This window comes from Populus alba, chromosome 17 (assembly GCF_005239225.2).
Source record: "Populus alba chromosome 17, ASM523922v2, whole genome shotgun sequence".
NCBI lineage: Eukaryota > Viridiplantae > Streptophyta > Magnoliopsida > Malpighiales > Salicaceae > Populus > Populus alba.
This window is the reverse complement of record NC_133300.1, coordinates 151,067-175,829: the sequence shown is the minus strand read 5'-3', so window position 1 is coordinate 175,829 and position 24,763 is coordinate 151,067. Positions and strand designations below refer to the sequence as shown.

The 24,763-nt window shown below is 32.0% G+C and overlaps 3 protein-coding genes across 3 annotated transcripts; all 3 read left to right on the top strand.

Moving 5' to 3' along the window:
• The first annotated feature begins 1,258 nt into the window (after positions 1 to 1,258).
• LOC118056099 (probably inactive leucine-rich repeat receptor-like protein kinase At5g48380) lies at positions 1,259 to 3,754 on the top strand. Its single transcript, XM_035068214.2, has 2 exons — positions 1,259 to 2,298; positions 2,565 to 3,754. The coding sequence occupies exons 1-2, from the start codon at positions 1,354 to 1,356 to the stop codon at positions 3,522 to 3,524; spliced, it is 1,905 nt and encodes a 634-aa protein (XP_034924105.1). The 5' UTR covers positions 1,259 to 1,353; the 3' UTR covers positions 3,525 to 3,754.
• Positions 3,755 to 6,050: 2,296 nt separating this feature from the next.
• Positions 6,051 to 9,560, top strand: LOC118056075 (probably inactive leucine-rich repeat receptor-like protein kinase At5g48380). Its single transcript, XM_035068179.1, has 2 exons — positions 6,051 to 6,371; positions 8,676 to 9,560. The coding sequence occupies exons 1-2, from the start codon at positions 6,051 to 6,053 to the stop codon at positions 9,558 to 9,560; spliced, it is 1,206 nt and encodes a 401-aa protein (XP_034924070.1).
• Positions 9,561 to 14,596: 5,036 nt separating this feature from the next.
• LOC118056076 (uncharacterized) lies at positions 14,597 to 22,996 on the top strand. The gene is given in 6 exon segments (XM_073405868.1): positions 14,597 to 15,150; positions 15,152 to 15,703; positions 15,916 to 16,820; positions 20,942 to 21,821; positions 22,034 to 22,624; positions 22,736 to 22,996. Coding segments are annotated over 6 exon segments (3,603 nt in total). The 5' UTR covers positions 14,597 to 14,736.
• Positions 22,997 to 24,763: the final 1,767 nt, after the last annotated feature.

Here is a 24,763-nt window from a genome sequence, read left to right as displayed (position 1 = left end):
GTGGAAGACAAAATATCACTCCAAAAAATTTGGATCCGCGAAAGCTATGTTCGGGATTAAGTCTCGTTCCATAAAACCAGCTCTGATACCATGTTAAAATAATTAAGATCAAACACAAAAAAGAGGCTAGAATTTTAAATGATTTATATATTATGAGTGCTTAGTCTTAACTTAAATACAAATAAAGTATATATAGGTTAAACTAAAAATATTATTCTACTTTTAATAAATAAAACTACATAAATATTATTTAACAGCTTCTACTTTGTTTTTTTTATTGCTTTTCATTTTACCTTAAGTAATATCAGTGCTAGCTGCAAACTCATTGAGTACTGATCTTTGTCTTGTTTTATATATTTAGTGTAAGTAGTGCAACTGAGCCTGATGTTTATTGCTTGAAGTCTATTAAAGATACCTTGGAAGACCTCTCTTCATGTGACTTCACCAATCAGACTGAAGGTTTCATCTGTAGGTTTGCTGGAGTCGAATGCTGGCATCCTGATGAGAACAGAGTCTTAAAGCTAGCACTCTCTAACATGGGAATATTAAAAAAAATTATGTTGATGAGGTTTCGTGCTTATAGTTAATTATTTTTAGGAATTTGCAAATAAAAACATTTGATATGAAAGTTAAGGAAGTTTTCCTTCCTTTTTTTTTTTTTGATTTTAAACTAAGAGTAAGTAAAAAAACCATAAAACAGGGAAAAAAATAACCGTAAAAACCGAATTATGAAAACAAATCGATTAAAATTTTAAAAAAACTAATCGGTTCGATTTAGTTTCGGTTTTATAAGCCTGAAACTAAAAAAACCGAACTGAAAAAAACCAAACTAAACCAGTTTGAACAGGTTTTTGTCCTAAGAAATCAAACCAAATCAAACCAAAACTGGTCAATTTGAACAGGTTTTATTTTTTTTTTAATTTCAATTTGGTTACTTTTTTCTCAATAAAAATCCAAACCAAACCGAAAATTATCACCCCTGGTTTGAACATTGAAATCACAATTGAAATGATTTATTATTAAAATTGCTCGGATAAAAGATTTAATCTCAGCTAACATTTAAGCTGACTGACGAGCAAATACTTTTATTGAAAAAAAAAAGAGTAAATTGAAAGAAGTTAAAAATGAGGACCTAAGCTTCTTGACTACTTTGTTTCCCCCACACTTTCGTGGAAATTGTAGCAAAGGGCCATCCATTTCAACGCAGAAGAAGTAGCTCAAGAATAAATGCTCTCTTTGGAGAGATTTCAGAAACAAAAACAGATTTCAATTCAAATTTCCTTTTAAGTAGGTATTTATGATTGTTATTTCTCATTTTTTGTCATTCCAACCATTCCATTGTAGTCTACTCTGATGAACTCTCAAATCCAAATGGCTAATTTATTTTTTATCTACTCTCTAATGCTCTCCTTGTTAGCTACTTTCACCGTAACCAGTGCTACTGACACTGATGTTTATTGCTTGAAATCTATTAAGGATTTTATGATAGACCCTTATGGATACTTCAACACCACTTGGGATTTCAACAACAATACAGAAGGTTTCATCTGTAGATTTCGGGGAGTCGAATGCTGGCATCCTGATGAGAACAGAGTCTTAAATCTAGCACTCTCTAACATGGGGCTCAAGGGCCAGTTCCCTCCTGGCATCGAAAACTGCACAAGCTTAATTGGCTTGGACCTTTCAAGAAATGAGCTTCAGGGACCGATTCCATCTGACATCTATAAAAGGCTACCATACATCACTTACCTTGACCTATCCTACAACAGCTTTTCTGGTGAAATCCCATCAAGTATTGCCAATTTATCTTTGTTAAATGTTCTAAAACTAGACCATAACCAACTAAAAGGAAATATCCCACCACAAATTGGCCTTCTCCCTCGACTCAGGAACTTCAGTGTTGCGGACAATCTATTGTCAGGTCCAGTGCCAGAATTTGTTAATGCAAATTCTACATGTGGTGTTTTTTGCCCAATCGGTGGTTTTTCTTCATCCATAAATGTGAATTATGCAAACAACCCTGGCCTATGTGGAGGGCCTTTAGATCCTTGCAAAGGGCATAGCAACGAATTTTATTCTTCTTTCAGAACTGGGTTTGCAGCTGGTTATACGGTTTTTTCTGTTTCAGTCATTGTTGGTTTTTTGTCCTGCTGTGCGCCATGGGTGCATGTCAAAAAAAGGAATAAGAAGATTACGATACAAACGATGGTAATGCTGATTTTGAGGAAGAACAGGAAAGAAGCTGATAATTTAAGTTCTTCGCCATCGTTTGAGAACATACAAGGAGGAGGCAAAGAGGTACTGACTATATGATTACGTGCATGTGATCAACTTTGAGTGGTTTGCTTTGAAATTGATTGCAGGACTTTTTTCTTTTCTTTTTTTCCTGTTATTAGACATTTCTAATAATCTCTTATGAGTTTTGAGTTAACTATTCACCTGCAGTTACATGATGTCTTAATTTACAGAAAGTCCTAAATTCTTTAACCTGCTTCAATTTCAAGGTAAATACTTGTGTTTCTTCAACAATTAGTGAGTAATGGATTGGGAATCTATGTCCTCAGATTTCTATGTTGGAGAAGAAGGTTCCAAGAATGAGCTATTCAGATCTTAAAGATGCAACAAATAATTTCAGCGAAAACAATGTCATCGGGCAGGGGAAGATTGGGATGCTGTACAAAGCAGCGTTGCCTAGTGGTTATCTCTTTGCAGTGAAGAAATTACACAACTGTCGAATCCTCGAGGAGCATTTCGTGTTTGAATTGAAGACACTTGGTTCATTGAGGCATGTCAACTTACTTCAACTTCTGGGATTTTCAATCACATCAAAACATTGGCTTCTGGTTTACAAATACATGCCAAATGGTAACCTTTATGATTGGCTACATCCAATGGAAGGCCAGGCAAAGATCATGGAATGGACTGTGAGGTTTAAAGTTGCAATCGGGTTGGCAAGAGGCTTGTCATGGCTTCATCAGGACTGCAGTAGTACTATCCGAGTTTACCATCTTAACATAAGCTCAAAGTGCATCTTACTTGATCAGGATTTCGAGCCAAAGTTGTCGAATTTCGGGGAGGCGATAATCGTAAATCCAACTACCACTTCCCCCTTGAATGGTGAGTTTTGGGATACAGCATTTGCTAAGGAAGATGTGTATGGATTTGGAGTTGTGCTCCTTGAGCTGATCACGGGGGTGGATTCTAGCAGAATGACTGGTTCCTCGAACAGTCTTCTTAATGAATGGATTAGTCATCTTTTGACTAGTTCCAAGATTTATGATGCCATTGATAAGTCTCTGGTCGGGCAAGGATTTGATGATGAGATATTTCAGCTGCTTAAAGTTGCATGCAACTGTGTTGATTCCATTCCAGATCGAAGACCAACAATGCATCAAGTGTACAAAGACATAAGAGCAATGAGGGAGAGATGTGGCCAAATTGATGATTCAGAGATTCTAGTGCAGCACCATGACATTTACCCTCCCAGCTCAAAGGGTAAATCTGTTGAGATTGAAATGGCGTAGAGTCAATGGAAACAGGAAAAACAGGACAAATTTAGGCAACTCTATCATGTTTTGTTATAATAAATAAGTATGTAAGAAGTAACGGTGCTGTTTGAGAATAAGCTTGAACTATCTATCCAAATTCAAGGTACTGCAAAAGTAACTACAAATATTTCAAACTAGTCTCTTTTCTGGGGACTTGAAAAAAACCTCAGGATACAGCTTAAAGTTTTGTATACAACTACGTCCAAATCGTCCCAAAAGTCTTATATGAGGTTTTCTCACCTTTTCCCTAAATTTAAATCATTAAAGTTCTTATTTTAATTATCATCATTAAATTAAATAAAAATAAATTTTCATAAAAACCTATAAGGTTTTTACTTTAAATTATGTGGAAGCAATTGTTAAAAGAAGTTGATATTAAAGTTGAGGAAGTTTCCTTTCTTTATTTTTTCTTTTTTTTTTATTTTAAACTTTGAAATCACAATTGAAAAGAATTATTAAATATACTAAGTATTATTAAAATTGCTCGAATAATTTAATCTCAATTAATATTTAAGTTGATTGACGTGCAAATACTTCTATTGACAAGAAAAATAAAAATAAAAATAAGCCTACATTATTTGACAAAAAACTTATAAATCAGGACTTAACCTTTTTTTTTTTTGACTAATTTGTTTTCCCGCACTTTCGTGGAAATTGTAGTCTCTTTAATTACGGGTCCCATAAACTTGGATTTTGATGCAGTAGACTTGGCCTTTTGACTTGAAGAAATAGACTAACATATCAACGCATCTTTTCTTTATTTATTTCCATAGCAATATATAGTCCATACCAATATCGGCAAAAGAAAAGGTACTTTTAAAATCTTATAATTTTATAAGTTAAAATGTATCTAATATGTTAAATCAGATTAAAACTTAAAAATTAATAAAATTAATCAAACTTAGTAAAATTAAACTGATTTTATGATTTTTAAAAAATTATACATTCTAATAAATATACCTTAACATGTTCATTGTTTGAAATTTATATCTTACAAAACTTGTGTAATTTGATAATTAAAAGCTTGATTTTAATTATAATTATTAAAAAAATTTTAATGATACAAATTATTTATAGATTTTATTTCCGTAAAATTAAAATACTTATTCATTCTTCACAATTAATATATAAACTATTAACATATCAACATATAAATTATTTAAGTGTGTTTTATATTGAGGTGGTTTTTATTCAAAAATATGATTTTTTTAAAAAATATTTTTAATTATGTTTTTGAAAAAAGTTAATTTAAAAAATATCTTTAATTAAAAACTATTCTAGGATAGATTTTTTATTTACAAAATAAATAAACATACAACATATTTTAGCTTGTCAATTATGCAGAATAGGTGACAGTGCTTGTTTCTTGATGGCACGTGCATTTCATTGTTGGTGAAATTGTAAATATAATTGTTTTATGCAAAACCATCATTCCTAAACAACATAAATGCATATGCTTGAGAATAAAAATAAATAAAAAAATAAATAAAAAAGGAGGGGTATTCACTGAACACCTCCTCACAAGATAATATTAACGGTTTTATCTCAAGAGCATCTTTTTTCATGGAATATTCAGCTAAATTTAATACACAAAACTCCCATTGATTAATGTTTGCTAAGAATGTCGTCAATAAATAAATAAAACAATATTGAGTGCAAAATCATTTTAGTGTAATAATTTATCATGAATGAGGTTTTCTCACCTTAACATGTTTTCCCTAAATTTAAATCATTAAAGTTTTTATGAACACTTATTATAATCATCACCATCATCAAATTAGCGTAGGAGAGCTTTTAAATCCTTGGTTTCAGAAAAGGTTAGCATTTCATCGATAAAAATGAATCTTCAAAACATAGATGTGAAAATCGATAGGGTTTTTATTTTAAATTATATGAAAGCAATCATTAAAAGAAGTTGATATAAAAGTTGAGAAAGTTTTCCTTCTTTGTTTTTTTCTATTTTAGTTTAAACTTTGAAATCACAATAAAAAAGAATTATTAAATATACTAAATATTATTAAAATTCCTTGGATTAAAAATTTAATTTCAATTAACATTTAAGTTGACTGACGTGCAAATACTTCTATTGGAGAAAAAACAAAAAAGAAAAAAAAGAAGAAAAGTAAGTCTAGACAAAGAAGTTATAAATTAGGACTTAAACTTTTTTGACTAATTTGTTTTCCCACACTTTCGTGGAAATTGTAGTTCTATATATTTTTCCTCTCTCACATTTCCCTCTCTCACATTTTTTGACTAATTTGTTTTCCCATACATTCTCTCTTGATGTACTGTCCCATCATGAACTTGGAATTTGAAGCAGGAGACTTGGCTTCTTGACTTGAAGAAAGAGACTAACAAATCAATGCATCTCCTCAACGTGTTCAATTAATGATCTCTTTTTATCTAGCAAAATGCTGTAGAAAATTAAGAGCTTCTAGACATTGTTAGCGCTTAAACTTTGAACGATCTCTTGTTATTTGCTGCTGTTTTGCTATTTACAAAATGGCCGTGGGTGGTGCAAAACTTGCTCTTCTTTTGATTCATATCCTCAGTGTTGCCGGCAATGGATACAGTTCTTCACAAGACAACGACCACGGGGGTGACGATCATGAACATCGGAAAAAGTTGATATCTTCACTCAAAAGTGGGTTTGTAATAGGTTATGTCTTCTCTTCGGTTTCCTTTATAACTATTTTCATGTCCTATTGTGTGCCTTGGGCTCGTCTCATGAAGAGGAAAGGGAATGACGTGATGATGAAGACACCAATGATGACATCTTTGATGGAAAGGCAAGAGAAGAAGAGAAAAGAAGCCGACATCCAGGTATCCCCATAAGATTTTCATTTCATCATCATATTTTTAGTTTCTTGCTAGTTTTTTTTTTTTAATATTATTATTATTATGAAGACGATATATGTAGCTGCTTTTATTAAGGATAAATCAATATTCTTCAGTTTCCAAGACCATGGATCGTTGCAAACTTAATTGAATAGATCACAGACCAAAACATTAACTCATTACAGAAATAGCCGAAAAAAGAGAAACCTCTAGTCCACGTCCTTAATTAAAGTACCACACAAGTGGCACAAGCAAAACAACACAATATAATATAAATACCAATCACAAGCAACATAAAATTTTATTTTATTGAATAAAATTACCATACAACAACTTTCATTTGAATTTTTATTACTTAATATTTTTTTTCTAATCAAAACATTCTCAGCTCTATCCCATTCAAAATTTTCCGTGTAGTTAAAATTTGTAACAAAAAAGTTTCATTAACATTAATAAACTAACCAAATTAACATAATAATAATAATAATATTTAAGTTAATATTAACCTTAAACCTTCCAAACTATTCATAAATCATAGGTTTCCATTCAAGATGTTTGGAAACTTGACTCTATTGAATAATGGAATTTCCATTGATGATTTCATCGTCGATGTTATGGTTTCGACACCCTTAATGTTTGTAAACTTGAAATTACATTCATTAATTAAAATTAATGTTTTTTTAAAAATTATAACATGTCATTGTGAGGGAAAAACAAACTTACATTGAAAGGTCATTCTTCCACTAAGCCTTCCAGGTAAATGGATCCTGCTGTGAAGGGACCACCCCTCAACGTGGTGGCATCGCGTACTTGACGAGCCAATGTTGAAAGTGGCTGCATGTGTCTCAGGTGTTAGATCTTGGTCGATACCTAATGACTCATGGTTGTCGGAAGCGTTGTTGGAAGAACTAGCAGCGATTCTGTCTGTACAATGTGTTATTCACTTTCTCTTAGGCACTTACACAAATTAAAGGATTAAGATATTATAATTCATTCACATTTTTAAAAAATTTGACAGCACCTCCCTTATATGAGAGACTACCTAAAATTTTTAAGACTGCAAATATACAATAATTTAAATTTGATTGTCACAAACAAATTGATTTTATTCAATTTGTTTCCTTGTCATTGTGTGAAGAGTTCACTCAACTTGTACTCAACCTAGGTTTTAGATTTTTTTTTTAAATTCTAAAGTTTGTCAATATTATCATTAGTGTACAATTGTTTGGTTAATTGTATCCAAAAATTTGGTTAATGTTTTAAATTAAATAGTAAAACTTTCTTGTTTTTTCTCTCCTGTAATATTGTTTAATTACTTTTTAGAATTCCACATTTCAACATTCATACACAACTCATGCATTTCTAAATACTATTTAAAACATCAAAAGCAACCCAATTTGGTATATAAATAAAAATTTTCATAAACCTTTAATGTATAAATACTCGAAATTATATCAATTAACTCTTAATTTTCAACAACTCAAAACCACAAACCACAAACCACAAATTATACAAACATGAAATTAATCAATAAATTAAACAATATATTTAACCAATTGAACCCCAATTTACAAAAATCCAAAATAATAATTAAAATTAATCCTATACATTTAATTGAAATTGAACAAAAAAATTGAAACAAAATGTAGAAGTTTGGACACATGTTAATTTTCTGGTATCTTAGGTTGAGTGGTTTCATCATGGATTTAACAACATAAAAGTTCTCTTTCAATCTATTTTATTTAGATAAATTGTTTTTTTACCCATTTAACAATTCTGTTATAACCAACCTCACTCAACTCATGATCCGATTTAATAGTAAACATTTGTGCAACAACTGATAATTCACTTTAATTTGTGCTCTCATCTCATAATGGTTTATCAGAAACTGTTCAAAGACATAAAAAAAAAATTATGTCATATCTGCATTAGATTCTTCATCTACAATTAAAAATTCATCTGCATAACCTTGATTTATTCTCATCACATCTATAACTATATTCCTTTAAGGATTATTATTGTTATCTATAATTTCATGCACATTGCTAGAGCTAGAAGTTGACTCAACTATCCATTCTACCAGTAATTACCAGCTGTGGAGCTCAGTTATGGAGGCAGCAAAGTGGTCACCTCTCTCATTCTGTGCATGTAAACTGTTGAGATCATTTTGCACTTTGTTATGGCTCCTGGACAAATGACAATCTTATGAATAATTCTAATTAGCAATTGTTTTGTGTAAAATAGCGTTGTTCATCTTTCACTAATTCTCATCAGTGATTTCATGAACAGAGTTCGGAGTTGGAGAAGTTGGTTATAAGGACAAGTTTCGCGGCACTCAATATTGCCACTCGCAGTTTTGACCAAGACAATGTCATCGGAGTCGGAAGGATGGGGACAATGTACAGGGCAGCACACCGTTATGATTTGTTCACTGCAGTTAAGAGGTTACATGACTCTCAACCTTTAGGGAAACAGTTCAGGTCTGAGCTAACAATTCTAGCCAAGTTCAGACACATGAACATAATTCCACTACTGGGATTCTGCGTAGAGTCCGGGGAAAGGCTTTTGGTGTACAAATATATGCCAAATGGGAACCTCCATGATTGGTTACATCCTGTGAAATGCAACGCTAAAAAACTGGACTGGCATGCCAGGGTTAAAATCGCCATCGGAGTAGCCCGAGGCTTGGCATGGCTTCATGATTTTAACAACTTCCTAATAGTTCATCTTGACATATGCTCAAGGAGCATCTTGCTGGATAAATATTTTGTACCAAAGATATCAAATTTTGGAGGGGCAATGCAAAGGAGATCAAATGACAAGGGCTTAATTGCAAGTAGTAAGATAGGTGAAGTGGAATTGATCAAGCAGGATGTCTATCGATTTGGTATTCTTCTTCTTGAGCTAATTGCAGTTCATGATCCTGACCATAACACTCTAGAGGAGAATTTGTTTGAACGAATCGCTCATCTATCGAGCAGTTCTTCTGGCCTCTATCATGCTGTTGATAAATCTCTTCTTGGTCAAGGATTTGATGGTGAAATACTTCATTTTCTGAAGATCGCATCTAGCTGTATTCATCCCGTTCTAGATCAAAGGCCAACGATGCTTCAAGCATTCCAAAAGTTAATGGTTCTCAGGGAGGGGGAGAGAGAGATTCATCGAAAGCCCTAAGCTATTGGCTCAACTGATCACTAGTCGCTGCTAATTAAGGTGATGATAGCATTGAGCTGGAGTCAGCAGAAACAAAATGGAACAGCAGATGTGTGTCTGCTATATAATATCGTTGTTTCTGGTTTTGTAAGTGAAACGATACAGATATGGCCTCATTGCCAAAGCACTCTTCGGGAGTGTTATTGGAAGGCAGTAAGTTTTCCAAATTTTTAATTTTTTTCTTTCAATAAAAAAATTAAAATTAAAATATTTTTTTAGTATTTTTTTATTATTTTGATATATTAATATTAATAATAATATATAAAAAATTATTATATATATTTTCAAACAAAAAAACATCACCTTTTACCATTATCTCCGCCAAGCTCTAAGAGAGTAATGATATGATCTGTTGATAACTCCGAGAGTGTCCTGAAGAAGAGTCTGTTGTGAGAAATGGCAAACAACCAATGAAAACAGAAGAAAAAAAGTTAATTTAAAAAATATATTTAATTAAAACTATTCTAGGATAGATTTTTATTTACAAAATAAATAAATATACAGCATATTTTAACTTGTCAATTATGCAGTTAGGAGGCAGTGCTTGTTTCTTGATGGCACGTACATTTCATTGTTGATGAAATTGTAAATAATTGTTTTATGCAAAACCATCATTCCTAAACAAAATAAATGCTTATTCTTGAGAATTAAATAAAAAATTAAAAATTAAAAAAGGAGGGGTATTCACTGAACACCTCCTCACAAGGTAATATTAACGGGAAAAAAGTGTCTTTTTCCTAGGCGTTTTTCTTTTTCTTTTTAATTTTATTTTCTAACATATATTTTATTTTCTCAATTTAAATTATATCGTTCAACATTAACTCAATTATTTTTAATCTAGTTTTTATAAAGTTACCATAGACTCATTACTTAGACTATAAGTTTGATATATTGATTTTTTTTATTTTTCTAATTGATTTTTTAAAAATTTTATATTTCAACAATGAATTGATTGAAAATTAAGTTTCATGATTTGTTTTAATATGTTTTCTGTGAGATTATTCTTATCTTATGAATCGAGTCATGAGTTTGATATATTAACTTTAATTGACTCAATTTTTTTTTTGTCCTTTCTTAATTAATTTTGTTTTTAAAATCTCATATTTTAATACTAGTTTGATTGAGAATTGGATTATATAATTTGTTTTTTATTGAGTTATCCTAGTTTCATGATCATGATCACAAGTTTGATATATTAACTCAGGTTAATTTAGATAATTTTTTGAGGTTCTTTTTGTAATTGATTTTTTCTTTCAAATTCATTCTTCAATATTATATTTATTCAAAATTGAATATTATAATTTTATTTTTATTTGTTTTTTATTGGATTATTATGATTTCATTACTTTGTATGTAAATTGTTAGGTTAATCTTGATTGACTCAAATCAATTCAATATTTTTTTTTTAATATTTTTTTTAAATATCTCATCTTAAATATTTAATTAGAGTTAAACTATGTTTTTATTGGTAATTTGAGCTGTTTTTGGACCTGCAAAAAAAAAAAGTCACATCAAATCAATTTCCACACAATTTAAATCTTTTGTATTGAAAATATATTATTAATGCCTAGACATTTCTTCTTACTTTTAAAAAATTAATCCGACTAGCGACGTGCAGATCAATTAATGATTTAGTGTATGCCTTTACATTTATCTTTCAGCATGTATATCAATAATGAAAATGAAATGAACGATGAGATTATACAAAGAGCTTACGATTCTTCCAACTAAATTTGTTTAGTACAATCATTTATTCAAGGATATCAAATATGTTGTCGAGATTTGATGAGAACATTAAAATTAGAACACTTATAAGAGGTAAATTCTCTTAATCTTAACTTGCTATATCAAATTGATACGAGGGTTAGCAAGTTATTTTTTATCCATAGATATAAATAATAAAATAAACATTAGATATCTATTATTAAATATAAAGAAAAAGCATGGCTAGTGATCATATAGTTGGTAGCGAGGAAGTGACGAGCAAGAAGTAAGTGATTTTATTTGTTGAAAGTGTGGTTATTTTTAAAAATATTTTTATTTAAAAATATATTAAAATAATATTTTTTTAATTTTTTAAAAATTATTTTAAATATCAGCACATTAAAATAATCTAAAAACACAAAAAAAATATTAATTTAAAATAAATAGAAAAATAAATTTTTTCAAAAATCTTTTCTAAATAAACTTTTTCAAAAAATCAAACTGGCCATACATACGTGACGACAAGTAACTATTATCAAACTAAAAGCACCAGAAAAAGAAAGTGGTTATACACGAAGGAAGGGGTATTGGACTCATACAACCATTTGATATGACAGGCCCATCCTTATTAGTTGTAAGTCTCGATTTATTTCAAAGGCTCATGTTCTCAAAATTTTGAGTCCCTTCTTTCCAATCGATAATATTTAGTTCACATAATTTTTTTTATTTATATATATCTTGTTTATTTGAATAATTTTTTATTTTTTTTTAAAAAAATATCTTATGATTATTAAAATAAGTTAGCAAAAAAATATCAAAATAGTATGCTCACATTTTATTTGTGATTCAAAGCTAAAAAAACCCTTCAATATGATAAATCATGTTCAAAACCTATGTATAAAATTTAAGAATAAAAAAACAATTTGAATCTAATTTTCAATGAAAAATGTATTATTAGTATTATTAATAGACTTTTGGATCCAAATAAACCTTTGGATTATTTCCTCTTTCTCTTACAGCTAGGAACATCATGTTTACCAATCATTTCATTACTTAATTTATCCATTTTTCTCATCAAAATCTTCATCATTATCTCCAACTTATCTTATCTTTTTACAAGATTCTTCTTATAAATCTATAAGACCAATATGTAACCTAATATATATATGAAGCACAATAGAAAAAAAAAAAAAAAAAGAATACTAGGATGGTGAAGGGTTAAATTAAAAAAACTAAACAGAAAAAAAAAAAAAAAAACTATCAAAATAAACAGTGTTTTGTGGATGTGGCTAAATAAGTGTTTTGTGGATAAAATGAGCTATTTCATGATTAGGAGTAATCTTCTAGGGATCTAATTCTAAGAACCTCTTTATTATAAGGACTAAACTATAGATTTAATAAAAAACAACAATAAAAAAAATCAAATAAAGACCAATTTGTAAATGAAAATAAAATATAGAAGCTAAAATATTTTTTTAAAGAAATTATAAGAAATAAAATGAAACCTTATTTTTTAAGAAATTTCACAAGAACTAAAATCAATTTTATATCACTTTTATTTGACAATGTTTGGTAATGTCATTGAAATTATATATTTTAAAAATTTTAAAATTTATTTTTTAAAAAATATTTTTTTCAGATTATTTTAACATGATAATATTAAAAATAATTTTTTTAAATAAAAAAAATACTTTAAATCACAACCGTTACTATACTTCAAAGCACCTTATAATAAATAAATTATATCTGACGCGGTTTCCGGGTCACTTGTTCCAACTAATCTTTCTTGAAACACTACTAAGTTAACTTAGACCGGACTTGTCCACTGGGATGACAAAGACTTTGGAGCTGTGGACACGGTACGTAGTGAGATATCTGACGCGGTACGCATTGGTCTGTGTACCCGCAGGTGTGACATCTTTCAACATAGACTTTGCAGCGAAGAAGGTGACTGTTGTAGGGGACCCCATTACTTGTCCTGGCGAGTGTGTCAAAGATCAAAAGTGCTCAATTCTGGACGTCTACGACCCCTGCTGCTGCCTCAAATTACACAGAGCAGTGAACAAAATAATATACTTAATATTTGGCGATTATTCTAAGCTAATTAAGTGTGATTAGGCGCTTAATTTAGTGTAAATGCAGGCTTAGCATGAGTGGCTGGACCCGAAGCTTTGTCTCTTAGAAGTTAGTAAGGATCAGATGAGGAGTGGTCATCTGGTTCACTTCTCGACTAACAATCTGGGACCTAATTTGTTCCTGTGTGGTCGGAAGAAGGGGTGGAGTTTTTGATTCATATCCTAGAAGAAAACATTTTTGTAATTATCAAAACAAGTTAATAAATTTGTGGACTTTTCTAAAATTGCTCGGATTAAAGATTTAAACTCAATTAACATTTAAGTTAACTGACGTGCAAATAATTCCATTGAAAAAAAGAAAAAAACAAGAAAAAATAAATCTACATTAATTGAAAACAACTTATAAATCAGGATTTAACCTTTTTCGTGCAAATTGGAGTCTATAGGGCCATATTCCATTCTCTCTTTAATTACGTGTCCCATAAACTTGGAATTTGATGCAGGAAGACTTGGCTTCTTGAATTGAAGAAATAGACTACCAAGTCAACGCATCTTTTCTTTGTGGCTTATTTATTTCCATACGACTCACTTTTAGATAAATCTTGAATTAAATACAGGGAACAAATAAGATGTTTCTATAACTACAGGGACTAAAATGAGTTTCTGCCACCTTCAACCTATACGATCCACATCCATGAATACTACCCAAAACTTGTTTTTAAGCTGTGGATTTTGGTTTCAGAGTCCAAAATGTGGAATCAGGCTTGCATATTTTATCAATATACTCCCGGAGCTTATTTGTTATTCACTTAAAGTCCTGGAAGCTAAGTTTTCACAGCGGAGTTATCCCTGTTTTAAGAAGAAGAGATTAAATCTAATATAAGAATTAATGGCAATCAAAACTTCCTAAGTTCCAACAATTGAAATTAATTACAAAACAACATCAAAATCATTAAAAAAAATACAAAAAAACATTAAATTGATTTTTTAAAATCAAATATACTTTTAAAATATAGTTCCAAATACAAAAACAAAAGATTTAGCCCTACTTATTAAGGAAATGGGTACTTTTATTTTTAATCAAATATAAAAACAAAAGATTTAATCTCAGCTAACATTTAAGTTGACTGACGTGCAAATACTTTTATTGAAGAAAAAAAAGAAGAGGAAATTGAAAGAAGTTGAAAATGAGGACATAAGCTTCTTGACTAGTTTGTTTTCCCCAAACTTTCTTGGAAATTGCAGTAAAGGGCCATCCATTTCAATGCAGAAGAAGTAGCTCAAGAATAAATGCTCTCTTCGGAGATTTCAGAAACAAAAAGAGATTTCAATTCAATTTTATTTTTAAGTAGGCTTTTATGATTCTTATTTCTCATTTTTGTTCATTCCAACCATTCCATTGTAGTCTTACTCTGATGAACTCTCAAATCCAAATGGCTAATTTATTTTTTATCCACTCTTTTATGTTCTCCTTGTTAGCTACTTTCACCGTAACTAGTGCTACTGCCACTGATATTGCTTGCTTGAAATCTATTAAGGATTCTATGATAGACCCTAATGGATACTTAAACACCACTTGGAATTTCAACAACAATACAGAAGGTTTCTTCTGTGGATTTATGGGAGTCGACTGCTGGCATCCTGATGAGAACAGAGTCTTAAACATCAGACTCTCTGACCTGGGGCTCATGGGCCAGTTCCCTCTTGGATTGCAGAAGTGTACGAGCTTAACTGGTTTGGACCTTTCACATTATGAGCTTCAGGGACCGATTTCCATCTGACATCTCTAAAATACTACCATTCATCACTAACCTTGACCTATCCTTCAACAACTTTTCTGGTGAAATCCCATCAAGTATTGCCAATACATCTTTCTTAAATGCTCTAAAACTCGACTACAACAAGCTAACAGGTCATATCCCACTAGAATTTGGCCTTCTCGATCGGATCAAGGTCTTTACTGTTACTAACAATCGATTATCAGGGCCACTGCCAAATTTTATACGTAATAATATTCCAGCAGACAGCTTTGCGAACAACACAGGACTCTGTGGGATGCCTTTGGATAGCTGCTCAAGTCATCAAATGAAGTTTCATTACTTCTTCAAAAGTGGTTTTGTGATTGGTTATATAGTTTTTTCAACTTCAGTTGCAAGTTTTTTTACATCCTGCTGTGTACCATGGGTGTATATTGGGGAGAGGAAAAAAAAAATCACAATATCAGAAATGATGATGTTGATGGTGAAGAGGAAGCATAAGATAACAGATGATGATCAAGCAGGCAGCTCCTCAACAGTAGGTCTCTTGGAGGAAGGAATTAAAGAGGTACTACTCTTTAAGATTGATATCTTTTTTGTTTTAGCTTTGTTAGTTTTTATTTTTTAATTCCTTATTCAAGTTTTGAGCAAGAGCAGTTAAGTTTTTACTTCCAATTACAGGATGCTTATCTACACAAGACCCTGAATTCTTGAAGCTGGTTCAATTTCAACGTATATATATGTTCTTCAGTACTAATATATTGAGATTTCTGTCCACAGATTTCCATGTTGGAGAAGAGGGTTACAAGAATGAGCTACGCAGATCTTAAGGATGCAACCGATAATTTCAGTGAGAACAATTTCATCGGACAGGGAAAGATGGGGATGCTGTACAAGGCATCATTGCCTAATGGTTATGTCCTTGCAGTGAAGAAGTTGCATGACTCTCGGTTCCTTGAAGAACAATTTATATCCGAGTTGAAGATACTTGGTTCATTGAGACATATCAACGTACTTCCACTGTTGGGGTTTTGCGTTGAGTCAAACCAAAGGTTTCTGGTTTACAAATATATGCCAAATGGTAACCTTTATGATTGGCTACATCCCATGGAAGAAGGTCAGGAAAAAGCTATGGAATGGGGTGTGAGGGTTAAAGTCGCCGTCGGATTAGCAAGAGGCTTGGCGTGGCTTCATCAGAACTGTCATACCGTCAAAATAATCCATCTTGACATTAGCTCAAAATGCATATTACTTGATCAGAACTTCCAGCCCAAGTTATCAAATTTTGGAGAGGCAATGCTCGTGAGTTCGACCTGCGCTTCCTCCGTAAATAGTGAGTTTTGGGAGATGGCATTTGTGAAGGAAGATGTGCATGGATTTGGAGTTGTGCTTCTTGAGATGATTACTGGGGTGGATCCCAGCAACATGACTGCTTCCTCAAACAATGTTCTTAATGAATGGATTGGCCATCTTTCGAGCAGTTCGGATTTTCATGGCGCGGTAGACAAGTCTCTGATCGGGAAAGGATTTGACGATGAGATCATTCAGCTGCTTAAAGTTGCATGTACCTGTGTTGATCCCATTCCAGATCGAAGACCGATAATGGTTCAAGTGTACGAAGACATAAAAGCAATAAGGGAGAGATGTGACCTAGTAGATGATTCATCGCTGCTAATGCAACCTGAAATTTGCCCTGCTACTTCAGAAAAATCTGTGGAGATTGAAATGGCAGAATTCCAGTGAAAACACAGGACAAACGAAAAGCAAGTCTGCATTTTCTAGTTTCTATCATGCTTTGGTGTAATGAACCAATATTGTACACAATATGATAGCTTTTGAGAACAAATCTCCAGAAATTTTACTGTGGTTCAAATTATTATTATTTTAGAATAAATTACTATATATAGCATGTTAGCAATAATATTTAATCACTAAAATATAACAACAGATAGCGACAAGTTTTTAAGGTTAAATCATATGGAAGCATCCATTCTCGCTAGTCGAGACCTGCGGTGTGTTCCATGAACTTGGATTACGGGAAACTTGCTTTTTGACATGAAGAAATAGACTGTCGAATCTTTATTTATTTCCAAACTTGTCGTTTCTTGGACACTTCAAAGCAGACTCGGAAACATGCAGCAACGACTTTTCACAAGATCTTTTGGCTCAAGAGCATCTTCCTTTTTTTCATGGAATATTCACCTCAAATTAATATTTAAAACTCTCATTTAATGTTTGCTAAGCAGTGGTCAAATTAAGAAATATTAATTGTAATTCTCAGGGGTATAATTTAATTGGTTAGATTTTGAGTTTGTTTTTTTAGAGATTATTAGTTCGAGTGTCACAAATCTCAGGACTATTGGAGACTTATATGGTCGTTAACTTCAGGGTCTCGAGAGATTAGTTGAGGTACGCATAAACTGACCCGGACACTAATGATTACAAAAAAAAAATATCAAGGGTGAATTTTTTTTAGTGTAACAACATTTTATCATAAATGAGGTTTTCTTACCTTAACATGTTTTCCTCTGATTCTAAATTATTAAATTTTTTATTTATTGTTAATGAATTATTTTTTTATTTATGTATATAGTTCTTGATTTATTTAATTAAATACATGTATAACTATTTTTTATTTACACTTGGGGTTTTCTATGTATAAAAATACATTGAAAAACTCACCATAACCAATTTTTTTGTTGTGAGAAAAAATATATGAGTCCAGTGGAGAGCGAGTCAAATAACTAATCAATTTTTTATTTTTTATGTACTCAAATTTATTTCAATGGCAATATAATTTTATATACATACGTGACGACAAGTAACTATTATCAAACTAAAAGCACCAGAAAAAGAAAGTGGTTATACACGAAGGAAGGGGTATTGGACTCATACAACCATTTGATATGACAGGCCCATCCTTATTAGTTGTAAGTCTCGATTTATTTCAAAGGCTCATGTTCTCAAAATTTTGAGTCCCTTCTTTCCAATCGATAATATTTAGTTCACATAATTTTTTTTATTTATATATATCTTGTTTATTTGAATAATTTTTTATTTTTTTTAAAAAAATATCTTATGATTATTAAAATAAGTTAGCAAAAAAATATCAAAATAGTATGCTCACATTTTATTTGTGATTCAAAGCTAAAAAAACCCTTCAATATGATAAATCATGTTCAAAACCTATGTATAAAATTTAAGAATAAAAAAACAATTTGAATCTAATTTTCAATGAAAAATGTATTATTAGTATTATTAATAGACTTTTGGATCCAAATAAACCTTTGGATTATTTCCTCTTTCTCTTACAGCTAGGAACATCATGTTTACCAATCATTTCATTACTTAATTTATCCATTTTTCTCATCAAAATCTTCATCATTATCTCCAACTTATCTTATCTTTTTACAAGATTCTTCTTATAAATCTATAAGACCAATATGTAACCTAATATATATATGAAGCACAATAGAAAAAAAAAAAAAAGAATACTAGGATGGTGAAGGGTTAAATTAAAAAAACTAAACAGAAAAAAAAAAAAAAAAAACTATCAAAATAAACAGTGTTTTGTGGATGTGGCTAAATAAGTGTTTTGTGGATAAAATGAGCTATTTCATGATTAGGAGTAATCTTCTAGGATCTAATTCTAAGAACCTCTTTATTATAAGGACTAAACTATAGATTTAATAAAAAACAACAATAAAAAAAATCAAATAAAGACCAATTTGTAAATGAAAATAAAATATAGAAGCTAAAATATTTTTTAAAGAAATTATAAGAAATAAAATGAAACCTTATTTTTTAAGAAATTTCACAAGAACTAAAATCAATTTTATATCACTTTTATTTGACAATGTTTGGTAATGTCATTGAAATTATATATTTTTAAAAATTTTAAAATTTATTTTTTAAAAAATATTTTTTTCAGATTATTTTAACATGATAATATTAAAAATAATTTTTTTAAATAAAAAAAATACTTTAAATCACAACCGTTACTATACTTCAAAGCACCTTATAATAAATAAATTATATCTGACGCGGTTTCCGGGTCACTTGTTCCAACTAATCTTTCTTGAAACACTACTAAGTTAACTTAGACCGGACTTGTCCACTGGGATGACAAAGACTTTGGAGCTGTGGACACGGTACGTAGTGAGATATCTGACGCGGTACGCATTGGTCTGTGTACCCGCAGGTGTGACATCTTTCAACATAGACTTTGCAGCGAAGAAGGTGACTGTTGTAGGGGACCCCATTACTTGTCCTGGCGAGTGTGTCAAAGATCAAAAGTGCTCAATTCTGGACGTCTACGACCCCTGCTGCTGCCTCAAATTACACAGAGCAGTGAACAAAATAATATACTTAATATTTGGCGATTATTCTAAGCTAATTAAGTGTGATTAGGCGCTTAATTTAGTGTAAATGCAGGCTTAGCATGAGTGGCTGGACCCGAAGCTTTGTCTCTTAGAAGTTAGTAAGGATCAGATGAGGAGTGGTCATCTGGTTCACTTCTCGACTAACAATCTGGGACCTAATTTGTTCCTGTGTGGTCGGAAGAAGGGGTGGAGTTTTTGATTCATATCCTAGAAGAAAACATTTTGTAATTATCAAAACAAGTTAATAAATTTGTGGACTTTTCTAAAATTGCTCGGATTAAAGATTTAAACTCAATTAACATTTAAGTTAACTGACGTGCAAATAATTCCATTGAAAAAAAGAAAAAAACAAGAAAAATAAATCTACATTAATTGAAAACAACTTATAAATCAGGATTTAACCTTTTTCGTGCAAATTGGAGTCTATAGGGCCATATTCCATTCTCTCTTTAATTACGTGTCCCATAAACTTGGAATTTGATGCAGGAAGACTTGGCTTCTTGAATTGAAGAAATAGACTACCAAGTCAACGCATCTTTTCTTTGTGGCTTATTTATTTCCATACGACTCACTTTTAGATAAATCTTGAATTAAATACAGGGAACAAATAAGATGTTTCTATAACTACAGGGACTAAAATGAGTTTCTGCCACCTTCAACCTATACGATCCACATCCATGAATACTACCCAAAACTTGTTTTTAAGCTGTGGATTTTGGTTTCAGAGTCCAAAATGTGGAATCAGGCTTGCATATTTTATCAATATACTCCCGGAGCTTATTTGTTATTCACTTAAGTCCTGGAAGCTAAGTTTTCACAGCGGAGTTATCCCTGTTTTAAGAAGAAGAGATTAATCTAATATAAGAATTAATGGCAATCAAAACTTCCTAAGTTCCAACAATTGAAATTAATTACAAAACAACATCAAAATCATTAAAAAAATACAAAAAAACATTAAATTGATTTTTTAAAATCAAATATACTTTTAAAATATAGTTCCAAATACAAAAACAAAAGATTTAGCCCTACTTATTAAGGAAATGGGTACTTTTATTTTTAATCAAATATAAAAACAAAAGATTTAATCTCAGCTAACATTTAAGTTGACTGACGTGCAAATACTTTTATTGAAGAAAAAAAAGAAGAGGAAATTGAAAGAAGTTGAAAATGAGGACATAAGCTTCTTGACTAGTTTGTTTTCCCCAAACTTTCTTGGAAATTGCAGTAAAGGGCCATCCATTTCAATGCAGAAGAAGTAGCTCAAGAATAAATGCTCTCTTCGGAGATTTCAGAAACAAAAAGAGATTTCAATTCAATTTTATTTTTAAGTAGGCTTTTATGATTCTTATTTCTCATTTTTGTTCATTCCAACCATTCCATTGTAGTCTTACTCTGATGAACTCTCAAATCCAAATGGCTAATTTATTTTTTATCCACTCTTTTATGTTCTCCTTGTTAGCTACTTTCACCGTAACTAGTGCTACTGCCACTGATATTGCTTGCTTGAAATCTATTAAGGATTCTATGATAGACCCTAATGGATACTTAAACACCACTTGGAATTTCAACAACAATACAGAAGGTTTCTTCTGTGGATTTATGGGAGTCGACTGCTGGCATCCTGATGAGAACAGAGTCTTAAACATCAGACTCTCTGACCTGGGGCTCATGGGCCAGTTCCCTCTTGGATTGCAGAAGTGTACGAGCTTAACTGGTTTGGACCTTTCACATTATGAGCTTCAGGGACCGATTCCATCTGACATCTCTAAAATACTACCATTCATCACTAACCTTGACCTATCCTTCAACAACTTTTCTGGTGAAATCCCATCAAGTATTGCCAATACATCTTTCTTAAATGCTCTAAAACTCGACTACAACAAGCTAACAGGTCATATCCCACTAGAATTTGGCCTTCTCGATCGGATCAAGGTCTTTACTGTTACTAACAATCGATTATCAGGGCCACTGCCAAATTTTATACGTAATAATATTCCAGCAGACAGCTTTGCGAACAACACAGGACTCTGTGGGATGCCTTTGGATAGCTGCTCAAGTCATCAAATGAAGTTTCATTACTTCTTCAAAAGTGGTTTTGTGATTGGTTATATAGTTTTTTCAACTTCAGTTGCAAGTTTTTTTACATCCTGCTGTGTACCATGGGTGTATATTGGGGAGAGGAAAAAAAAAATCACAATATCAGAAATGATGATGTTGATGGTGAAGAGGAAGCATAAGATAACAGATGATGATCAAGCAGGCAGCTCCTCAACAGTAGGTCTCTTGGAGGAAGGAATTAAAGAGGTACTACTCTTTAAGATTGATATCTTTTTTGTTTTAGCTTTGTTAGTTTTTATTTTTTAATTCCTTATTCAAGTTTTGAGCAAGAGCAGTTAAGTTTTTACTTCCAATTACAGGATGCTTATCTACACAAGACCCTGAATTCTTGAAGCTGGTTCAATTTCAACGTATATATATGTTCTTCAGTACTAATATATTGAGATTTCTGTCCACAGATTTCCATGTTGGAGAAGAGGGTTACAAGAATGAGCTACGCAGATCTTAAGGATGCAACCGATAATTTCAGTGAGAACAATTTCATCGGACAGGGAAAGATGGGGATGCTGTACAAGGCATCATTGCCTAATGGTTATGTCCTTGCAGTGAAGAAGTTGCATGACTCTCGGTTCCTTGAAGAACAATTTATATCCGAGTTGAAGATACTTGGTTCATTGAGACATATCAACGTACTTCCACTGTTGGGGTTTTGCGTTGAGTCAAACCAAAGGTTTCTGGTTTACAAATATATGCCAAATGGTAACCTTTATGATTGGCTACATCCCATGGAAGAAGGTCAGGAAAAAGCTATGGAATGGGGTGTGAGGGTTAAAGTCGCCGTCGGATTAGCAAGAGGCTTGGCGTGGCTTCATCAGAACTGTCATACCGTCAAAATAATCCATCTTGACATTAGCTCAAAATGCATATTACTTGATCAGAACTTCCAGCCCAAGTTATCAAATTTTGGAGAGGCAATGCTCGTGAGTTCGACCTGCGCTTCCTCCGTAAATAGTGAGTTTTTGGGAGATGGCATTTGTGAAGGAAGATGTGCATGGATTTGGAGTTGTGCTTCTTGAGATGATTACTGGGGTGGATCCCAGCAACATGACTGCTTCCTCAAACAATGTTCTTAATGAATGGATTGGCCATCTTTCGAGCAGTTCGGATTTCATGGCGCGGTAGACAAGTCTCTGATCGGGAAAGGATTTGACGATGAGATCATTCAGCTGCTTAAAGTTGCATGTACCTGTGTTGATCCCATTCCAGATCGAAGACCGATAATGGTTCAAGTGTACGAAGACATAAAAGCAATAAGGGAGAGATGTGACCTAGTAGATGATTCATCGCTGCTAATGCAACCTGAAATTTGCCCTGCTACTTCAGAAAAATCTGTGGAGATTGAAATGGCAGAATTCCAGTGAAAACACAGGACAAACGAAAAGCAAGTCTGCATTTTCTAGTTTCTATCATGCTTTGGTGTAATGAACCAATATTGTACACAATATGATAGCTTTTGAGAACAAATCTCCAGAAATTTTACTGTGGTTCAAATTATTATTATTTTAGAATAAATTACTATATATAGCATGTTAGCAATAATATTTAATCACTAAAATATAACAACAGATAGCGACAAGTTTTTAAGGTTAAATCATATGGAAGCATCCATTCTCGCTAGTCGAGACCTGCGGTGTGTTCCATGAACTTGGATTACGGGAAACTTGCTTTTTGACATGAAGAAATAGACTGTCGAATCTTTATTTATTTCCAAACTTGTCGTTTCTTGGACACTTCAAAGCAGACTCGGAAACATGCAGCAACGACTTTTCACAAGATCTTTTGGCTCAAGAGCATCTTCCTTTTTTTCATGGAATATTCACCTCAAATTAATATTTAAAACTCTCATTTAATGTTTGCTAAGCAGTGGTCAAATTAAGAAATATTAATTGTAATTCTCAGGGGTATAATTTAATTGGTTAGATTTTGAGTTTGTTTTTTTAGAGATTATTAGTTCGAGTGTCACAAATCTCAGGACTATTGGAGACTTATATGGTCGTTAACTTCAGGGTCTCGAGAGATTAGTTGAGGTACGCATAAACTGACCCGGACACTAATGATTACAAAAAAAAAATATCAAGGGTGAATTTTTTTTAGTGTAACAACATTTTATCATAAATGAGGTTTTCTTACCTTAACATGTTTTCCTCTGATTCTAAATTATTAAATTTTTTATTTATTGTTAATGAATTATTTTTTTATTTATGTATATAGTTCTTGATTTATTTAATTAAATACATGTATAACTATTTTTTATTTACACTTGGGGTTTTCTATGTATAAAAATACATTGAAAAACTCACCATAACCAATTTTTTTGTTGTGAGAAAAAAATATATGAGTCCAGTGGAGAGCGAGTCAAATAACTAATCAATTTTTTATTTTTTATGTACTCAAATTTATTTCAATGGCAATATAATTGCAAGGCATTTTGAAGTAGTTATACAAAATTATATAATCCATACCCATCACTACTTTAAGACTCTTAAATTAAATACAGGGAACAAAGGAAAAATTTTTATAACTAGAGGGACTAAAATGAATTTCTGCCACCTTTAACCTCTATGCTCCAGATCCATGAATAGTACCCAAAACAGGTTTTGAAGTTGTGGGTTCTGGTTTCAAAGTCCCAAAATTCTTTCCAAAACATGTTATGGATGAAAAGAATTGGGTCATTTTAGACTTGGAAGCATAGTTTTAAAACCCGGACCGGTCCGGCGGGTCGACCCGGGACCCGGCCGACCCGGGCATGGGACCGGTCCGGGTGAAGGCTAAAACCCGCATGGGAATTGGCCCGGCCAGACCCGGTCGACCCGGCGGGTCGACCCGGAACCCGGTTGACCCGGCAAGACCCGGTCAACACCCAACCTCAAACTTGTTGGCTTTTTTTTTTTTTTTTTTTGCTAAAACGACGTCGTTTTGATTTTTTTAAAAAAAACTAAAAAATAAATTTTGACCCGGCGACCCGGTCGAGACCCGGAACCCGGACCTTGGACCTGGCCGACCACCGGGCCGGGTCTTAAAACTATGCTTGGAAGGGAAAGTTGTAATACCCATCAAGTTTGCATACTTTATTAATGGACTCCCAAAACTTATTTTTCATTCAATTAAGTCCTGAAAACTAAGTTTTC